This window comes from Ambystoma mexicanum, chromosome 7q (genome assembly GCF_040938575.1).
Source record: "Ambystoma mexicanum isolate Mex_15411 chromosome 7q, UKY_AmexF1_1, whole genome shotgun sequence".
NCBI classification, from domain to species: Eukaryota; Metazoa; Chordata; class Amphibia; order Caudata; family Ambystomatidae; genus Ambystoma; species Ambystoma mexicanum.
The window spans coordinates 887,785,490-887,794,799 of NC_090941.1; the positions used below are offsets into that span (position 1 = coordinate 887,785,490).

Genomic DNA, 9,310 nt, shown 5'->3' on the forward strand with positions numbered 1-9,310 from the left:
TTGAGATTGCAGAGCTGATCCTGAACCAGTGTTTTTTCATATGTTCGGTCTGAACTGCGTGCTCATTTACTCACCCCCTGGTTTATCATGAAGCATGATGCTAAAGAGGGAGTTAGGTCAATCAGCTCTGCCTTTCCACCACTCGCAAGAATTCTAAACTAACCTGTTGCACCAGGGAACATCTCACAGATCTATTAAAAGAAACAATCAACTATTCAAAATGCCTTTATTTTAGTAACGTGGACACGCTACTAAATCATGGAAATAAAAGATATATGTTTACATTCTCAATTAACATTTTACACTGTTATCAGAAAATGTAGAATTCTTGACCAATCATTAAAAAAGTGGAATCTGAAGGATGTCCATTATAAATCAATACCTAATGAAAAATCTAATAAAAATGCCTCTTTAGTTGGCTTCTTAACATCTCTTTTAAATATGTTTTATTCACAAATTAGCTATCTCTAGAATAAAAGTTGAGTACTGGCTTGCTACTCAGATACACTGTTAGTAATCAATAACATGGATAAAGCAATCTTTCATACAGTGCATGAAAATACCGGCAGCTGCTATGTCACATTCACAAGATCATCCTTGTAGGTAATTTATCCACCATTAACATGCATTTCAGAGGTTGTGGCCACCTATTTCAGATAGTTAACTTGCCATTTCATGGGATGCTTAGATTTCTGACTCAAACGTATAGACATTGAGACCGGAGCTCAAGCTGTCAATGTTCTGATCCATAGCCCTGATGTGGGATATTTCCAGTCAATTCATAGTCACCCATACATAATTGATTCAATTCACTGGGTGGGCTGATGGTGAGCCGGCTGAAATGGGCCTTGTGGATAATGTTGGCCGGCTGGTGTTGGCATTGTGGAGCCACTCGTATGACGTGAACTCAGACATAGGTTATGGCAATGCCTCATATCTACATGCTCAGGCACTAATTCATAGGTATGCTGGAGGAAGTGCATAATGTGGTGTTGCCTTTATTCCGGGACTCAATCCATTTGTTCAAAACTCAGTGATGAAGAGCAATGCTCTTTTGCCGCATGCACAGGCAAAGGTATCAATAAACTTGTTTATAAACGCACAAGACAGCTCTCACATTCTGTGATATATATCAATTTAAGAAAAAAGAACTGCCCATAGATCCTTGATTACGCTTAAATAAGGCTCTTGCCGAAGAGCTGTGCCTGCAATTATATTTAGGCGTGTTTGACTAGTGCATAGGACAATGGAATGTGAGTTTATTTTCTACAGTAACTTGTGCTGGTATTGTTGTACTCAACAGTACACTATCAATCTAGTAGGGATAAACACCTAAGTAGGCATGGTCAGGGTCTGAGCTGCGAGCGCTTGATCTATGGCAGGAGCAAGGCACACTGATTGTCCTTAGTAATAGATCCACCGTTACACCCTAGAATTAATGGGGACATCAATCCAGCTTCACCCTTTAGGTTTTTTGCATATTACTTATTAAACGTCAGTGACAAAGGATATTTTTTTGTTTCGTTCATGTGAATAAATTCGGCTGGCCAGCAATTAGAAATTTACAGACAACCCTTTAAATAATCAGTGTTTTTAAAAAAAATGGTATTACAGTGTTTTGCTGGTTAAAATAAACCTTATTAATACTATAAAATACAATAACATGATATGATATAATAGTTACATATATACAATAAAAAAATTACATACTCAAATACCATTTCATTAAATCATACTGCATAAGGAATTAGACACAAAATATTGTAGCAGGTAAAAAAATCATATATACATATCGAAATGTGCATGTGCAAATATCTTTTCATAAAATCATCTTAGTAAGAGAAACAAACTCATAATCACTTACTATTTACACAATATCCCAAAAAGAACCGGTCAGTTACATTTCAATAATCTTACCCATAATTGCTTGCCATAAATAAAACACATGTGCATTTAAAACGTGCTTTTCTCCAGAATAAATATGTGACCATACTTGATCATACTCTATAACATATATATAAATAATATTGTGGTATTGCTTTTTATATGTATCTAAAAGAGTGAAGTATCCCGTAAGAGGATGTCTACTGGTTTCAATGTATTCCTTGCATATCCTACACCTACTCTTATCATAGGGTACCTTAGTCCAGGCACCCGTACTACTAGATGTCAGTATAAATAATCACTACTGGTAATATTCAGGTACGCCGAGTATCCCAATGGGATAAGTAGCTAAGTGGCTTTAGTGCAAAGAGCACATTCCTATTTGTTCTGGAGTAAAATTACCCAGTGATTTCTGGGTAAGCAGTCACCGGTCAGAGATTCCTTCTGGGTTCAACATTCAGTCCAATGACCAGCTGTTGGGCAAGCACTGCTTAGCAGACTTGCCCAACAGCTGATCTGTCATCTGCCCCTTATGGGGGTATGACTGAGTTCATCCTGAGGGTCCTGATATAAACTCTGCACTTGTGCATTAGCAGCTGTCTGAGTAAACACAGGTCCAGAAGCCAGTAACGCCCCTTTGCCTTGCCTCAAAGCAGTTACACCACAATCAGGTGGCATAATAAAACTTCAGAATAAACACATACATAAATAAATACATTACTTTTCAGGTGTTTCCTTGTTAAAAGAGACCCCCCTGCTCATACAGCACATTGTGACATTTGCCTTGCAAAACGCCAAATGCGCACCTGCTAACTCTGCAGACGCATGTTCCTAAGGGGGTTGCCTTCCTTTGCATGTAGGGCTGCTGGTAGCAGTGGTCTTGATGGTCTTGATGGTAGTAGTAGTAGGAGTAATACTGTCACTACTACTAGCTGTAGTAGTAGAACAAGTAGTAATGGTCACAGTAATACCATTACTACTTATAATGCCAGTACTAGTACTACAAACAATGATATCAGCACTAGTATTATTCGTCCTACTAGTGTGACTACTACTAATTATAGTACTGCTACTGGTAGTAGTACTAATAGTACTTTTAAGTTAGCTGTGGTACTGGTAGCCATTGTAACACTTTGCCTATTGGGGGTGACACTGGTGATACAGGTACTTCTGAAATGATGTCTAGCACTAAACCTATAACCACTACTGATACTTTTGTCACTGCTACTACTGCTATACTAGTACAAGTACTGATGGTACTAAAACTGCTATTCATACGGCTACTGCTGGTAATGCATACATGATTGCTAGATAAGCAAACCTTTTTACCTGCAGTGAATTAAAATGCAACAGTTTATTTTGCATCTCTGGTGGTGACATAGAGATGCTGGCTGCACGTACTCCCCTACCCCATAAGGCTTCTTACATTTGTAAGCATTGGATGCAGTTGACTAAATAGAAAATTACTTAAGTGAGACAAATTCTTAAACTTGTTGAAAAATATAGCAGATAGATGTTTTGGAAATTGGCAGATGATAAAATCTTAAAATTGAGGTGCAATATATTTATTTTTGTGTTACTATTTTATGTGTCCTTTAAACTTAAACATACTTCAGTGGGAGCTGAATTCTGCTCAGCACATCAAAAAAGCCTTTGTGTGCCCACACTATAAAATGCACGAACTTCAGAAGTGTTTAAAGGGTTTTTCAATTATATGCATTCTAACGTGGCCATTTTCAAATGTAACCAGTGAAAGTATGTAACCTTACATTTAATAACTGGTTTACAGGGGGTAGAATAGTTCAAGTTGGTAGCATTTCTGTCCACCAATAGGCATTCAACCTCAACATGTCAATGCAGCAAAGTTCTGAGCTAATCAGTTTAACATAGTTTGGGTAATCAGACACAGACATCTACATTTCAAATATCTTAGGTTTTACTGAAACACAACCATACCACAGGTATTGGCTACAAAATCCGGCTATAAGAATGAAAGTGTATCTTTTGGCCCACTGCAACCAGTGTGCAGCTGTGATTTAATTGTTCTTGCTCTTATTTTTTTTAGTGGGCTGGACAAGATTGCTACAGAGTATTCTGTTCACAGGTAAGTGGTGAAGTGTAGATTTGATGTGGTGAGATTAGGTTTCAATAATGACATGCTCTTTATGAAGATGCATGGAAAACCAATCTGCCAATCAAATCACTTCAATCTACTGACAGCAAAGCGTCTGCATAATCCATCACAGATTATAGGCAAGATCGGTGGTTCTGGTTTGGGAGTGTGGGAGTAGGATTGAAAAAATGAATCCCATTTAACAGTGGTTAACAAAAAAACGAATTTGGGGTGTCTGGCACCTACTGTTATAAGACATCATCAAGTTAGGCTCTGCTTATTCTGTCAGGTAAACGAAAAGGCGTGTACTTCGTAGAAGGTAAAAAATCAAGCTAAAAATAGAAAACAAGAACTACAAATCAGGCCGTATTGTCTGTTTTTGAGCTTTGTCGGATCTGATTTGCCATCTGCGATAAACATCATTGAATTAAAATTGAGCTTTCATTTAAATAAGAATCTTTACTAGGTTTTAGCTAAATCACACCAAACTAAGAAAATCGAACTTTGTGTGAGTGATAGTAAGGACCAGTGTACCACACTAAAGGATTGTTGAAATAGCTGTCTGTCTGTACTTTGTAGAACAGCACTATTACTCTACTAGTTGAATAAGTGTAACATGTAGAGAATATTGTAAGGATATTAACAAATGGATGAATGTGTATCTAAGAGAGTAGATAAACACAAAAGCTAAACCACACTAATATAAAATAACTGCCTTAGTAATTGTACGTGTAGATTAAAAGAAGAAAGAATTAATAGACATTAACTTAGCAGCATGTGCAAGTACATAACGCAAGGCTGATCATTCTGAACATATTGCCATTTTGAAAACGATCTTGTAAAATAGACATGCATGTTTGCAATCAGGGGTCAATTTAAGAAATAATAATGCTTAAGGAATTTAGAGTGTAAGAGTTGAGAATTAATTTGTTTTAGAACAGCAGATGAATAGGCATGCTACTTTTCTACCTATCCTTAGTAAACCTTCTTCGACTCCAACTATCCTGCTGTTCTCATTCTCCCCGATTTCTCCTCTGCCTTTGACACGGTCAACCATTCCATCCTCATAAAATGACCCTGTGACACCCTCGGCAACACTGACCAGGCACTGGATTGACTGACCTCTTTCCTCACTAACTACTCCTCCCAGATGCAACTGGGCCCTTTCTCCTCCACCACCACCCTCTCTACATGTGGTGTCCCCAAGGGCTCTATCCTATCACCATGGCACTTCAATATCTACCTTACCCCTCTTGCTCACCTGAGCTCCTTCTCTCCTCATTTCTAGTATTATGTCGATGACACACAGCTTTCCTGCAAACTTCCCTCTACTTCCCCCTCTTCCTGCTCTCTCACCCCGACAGTCTGTCACCCATTCAGGCATGGTGTGCAGCGAATAATCTCTGTCTCAATGCCAATAAGACAGAGCTCCACCTGCACCCTCTTTTCCTCCTACCCTCTGACATCCCTCTTGTGAGGCCAGAAACCTCAGGGTCATCTTCGACTCTGTTCTCTCCTTCACACCCTATCCATGGACCTTACCAAGAAGTCCCACTTCCAGCTCCACCTGCTCGGAGGCATTCTTCCATTTCTCAGCTTCCCCCAAAAGCCCAATGTATCCAGGCTGGACAACTGCAACAGCCTCTTTCTTAATCACCCTCTTTCCTACCTTGGCCCCCTCCAGCAAATCCAGAATCATGTGCCAGATTTATCCTTGGCCTCATGCCCAGGGCCTGTATCTCTCCAGTCTTAATATCCCCCACTGCCTTCCAGTGGCTGCAAGCATCAAATTCAAGACCCTCTGCATCTTCCAGTGGTTTATAGTGATAGCCTCGAATGCAAAAGCATTGAATGCAAAAACCTCGGAGAAAAAAAGGCATAGAAAAAAATAATTTTTTATTTACTTTTTTTAATGGCGGTTCCCCCAACCCCTGTTTTTTTTACCCCTTAAAACCCATTATAATAGAAAAAAACTTTACCTACGAAAAAAATGCATTTTTTTGAGGCTTTTGCATTCAGTGCTGTTGCATTCGATAATTTGTATTCGAGGGAATCACTGGATAACCTTCCAGAAGGCCTTCTGGGTCCTGGAACCATGCTATATCCAAATGTTCCCTCCATAAATACTCCCATGCTAGAGCTCTATGCTCCACTAACTCCAACTCTCTGACTGTCAAATGCTTTTCAAAGCAGAGAGTGGGGGCGTCTCTCTGCTCAGATGGTGCGTCCCTTTGGATTAGCATCCCTGCCCCTTGACTTGAGCCGGACCTCCTTAAGTTTCAGAAACTGCTCAAAACTCTGTTCTTCTCTAACTCTTTCCCTTCCCTGCTAATCACCTCACTGCCGCTGTAACAGTGGCTTTATCCTCATGAATCCCAAAGCATCCCAGGCCATTCCTCCCAGTCAATACCAGCACCACTCTCCCACCCAATGCACTGCCCTTTGGGCCCCTGCTTGGTGGCTCCACATGCCACTTTCGAGAGTCGCTTGTACTAGCACTTAGCCTAAGGTTCCCCGCCTTAGCTCCCATTATCACTTCCACCCTGGGCTCCCTTCCAGCACTTGTTCACTCCCCTTCTGCTCCTCCTTCCATCCCCAACCCCTGCAATTCTCCTAAATACACTTGCACGGCCGAATGACACAAGGCCTAGTATGACCACGACTGTATATTTACTCTTAATGCCATTGTTATTATTTCCCCTGTTCCCTTCCCATTTAGACTTGTGGTGCTTTGAAACACAATTCTGTTGGATAAAGCACTCTACAAATGCTCAATAAAATAAAAATAAATAAAAACATCTGCACGTATCATCTTGTTTTGCTCAGCCTTCCCATGTACCCTCCCCGTTGCCCTGTGGGTGCTTTGAAACACAATTTACTTGACGTATAAGCACCTTACAAATGCACAATCAACAATGCCTATTCCCAAATGACCTACAAGACACTTCTTGGGGGTCCCGATATTGTTCTTCTCAACTTTGGAGACAAGCCTTGCTGTTGCCTCCTGAAGCCTTGAGTCAGCTCTCCAGGCTTCAACGTGGCCTCCTCCGTCACCTGGTTCTCTCCTTGGTCGTATAACAGCTTCCAGCTTGCCAGAACCGCATGGGCTGTTGTCAGACGGGTCAGAGGATGACGAAGAACACAGTTTGTCTTTGCTGTTCAGTTTAAATATTGGGGAATGCCCCAGAGTAACGTCCTCCCAATTGACAGCAGCTGCTTTAGCTTTCGTAGACGTAAAAAACCCGATCACAATCTGTAGCAGAAGTTATGAAGCATCTTCATAATACATGTCAAGAGAAAATCCTTTGCACAATTCTATAAAATGTTCCAGCGGAATCCCCCGATAACTTCCCCAAAATGAATGTATGTCTGAAAATCAGAAGAATTGGTCAAAAAGAGCCGCAGTTTTAACCATTCCTGCAAAGTTGGAACATGAAGGGTGGCATCAAACTATTCCTTTAGGATTACAATGCTGGGGGTGCTAACGTTTCAATACAGGTTTAAGGAAGAGCTTGGTTACAAAACAAAACATTCTAGCCTCCTCTCCTGTGTACAGACATCTGGTGTAGGGATCGGCTGGGGGCTGCACCCTTGACTTCCAGGTCTGCTGTAGGACTTGGGGCTAGCTAGTCCCCCCTATTGCTAGGTCCTCTGTTTGGTTGCCACTCCCGGGGTCTGTGCTTGAGGAGAACTCTGCTATCTTATCTGTTCCTTACTATTTGATAGTGGAGGCCTTGTCCAATGAATACCTTTCTGCCTCTCTAATGTCCCTTCATAGATCATGTCCCTCTCTTTCTCTCTCTAGATTTATTTGGGATTTCTTCACAAAAGGGTGTTCCTGGGATGTTCCATCGAACCACTGTTCCAAATTACTTGGCCTTCCAGTCATGGGTCCCTTCCAGGCCTTGTGGTTGTGGCCAGGAATCTGGGCATACCTTTTGATACCCACAAGTAGATGTGGTTGTCAGAACTGCACACTTCCACCCCTTTAGGATTAATAAACTATTAGATAAGGAACAGTTTAAGATTATATCTCAGGATGTACTTTCGTCTAGATTCTATTATTACCTATCCTTCTACTTACGAATCTAAAAAAAGCTCTGAGCAGTACAGAACCGTGCAGTATGAGTGATATTTGCACTGAAAACATGTGATCCTATTCCTCAGTATTGCTTGGAATTGGGGTGGTTGCAGATTGAAAACCCGGTTTGGGTCAGAGTTTTTACAGAGGTATGGGAAATTGTAAATATCATTGAGTCTGACGACCTATCATATGTGGCTCAGCAATAAACTCCAACTATTTGTTTGTATTACTATGTATGTCTGAAATGCGCTTGAAAATGGTTTTACTGGTAATGAGTTTGTGCTTAATAGATGATTTTTACAACTACTACTTTTACTATAGCTGAGTGTGAAGGTGCTCTGCGGGCGGCTGCTCTTCATTTTCCTGAAATGGGCAGGAGCTTCTACGATGGCAATGTGATGAGCCTCTGTCTTTCATGCGTGTCATGGTGGAGGTAGCCAGAGGATCCTCCCTGTCCTTCCCTGATCCCAGCATCACTAGGGAAGGGTGCTCAGCCAATCAGCTGGCTGGGAACACGGGCAAGATCTGTCAGTATACCGCCTGTGTTTCACCAGCCATCCAAGGCCACCAATGTATTGGCACCCCTCAGCATTTCCTCCAACCCTCAGCCACCCCAACCTCTCTCCCAACCCCTACATGATCCCCCAAACTCCTCTTCCACTCCGCTGACCTGCTAGGGCTCCTGGCACTGTCTCTCCTGTCTACTCCGCAAACGCCATTGAAATAGAAAAGGGACTTGGCCTTCTATATAATATAATGGTAGCCAACTTGTTTTTCTTTTTTTATGGGAGATTGGGCATGCGAAATACACACAGCACCAGTGTCCCATATATACATAACTTTTGGCTCTCTGGACGTATCCCTCGGGTGTGAATAGCTACTACCCTCTTATCGATTGGCGTACAGTGAGCTCTCGCCAAGGCCCTCGCTTTGCTCCAGACTGCCTATGCTTGGGCTATTGGGCCATTAGCCCACTGTACAACCCACGGATGCAGGGGTGATTGCTATAGTCTACTTTATTCTCAGGAAGTCTAGTCTTTTTGCACATTTAGTAAAGTCCATCTGCCAATTAGCCTCTCCAACATGTTGCCTCACTGCACGGGTGGAATGAAACATGTCAAGTTCACTTCATTTGAATTTGGTCTTCCACACACTGTGGGCTATAACAAAGAAAAAACATGTGTATTGAAAATGGGACCCAGAATTTTGATCAATTATTGGAGTGAGAT

The 9,310-nt window shown here is 41.4% G+C and overlaps 1 protein-coding gene across 6 annotated transcripts in view; it reads left to right on the forward strand.

Annotated features, from left to right (window-relative positions):
• GRM5 (glutamate metabotropic receptor 5) overlaps positions 1-9,310 on the forward strand; it is a 1,801,008-nt gene that overhangs the window by 1,777,511 nt on the left and 14,187 nt on the right. For 4 of the 6 annotated variants that reach the window (XR_011284099.1, XM_069639438.1, XM_069639437.1 and 1 more), the window contains exon 10: positions 3,950-3,988. The exons of the other annotated variants lie outside the window; for them this stretch is intronic. Coding sequence is in view for 3 of the 4 variants with exons in the window: in XM_069639438.1 (XP_069495539.1) it covers positions 3,950-3,988 (39 nt within the window). In the remaining variant the exon portion in view is untranslated. The remainder of the gene's footprint in view (positions 1-3,949; positions 3,989-9,310) is intronic. 6 annotated transcript variants of the gene reach the window in all.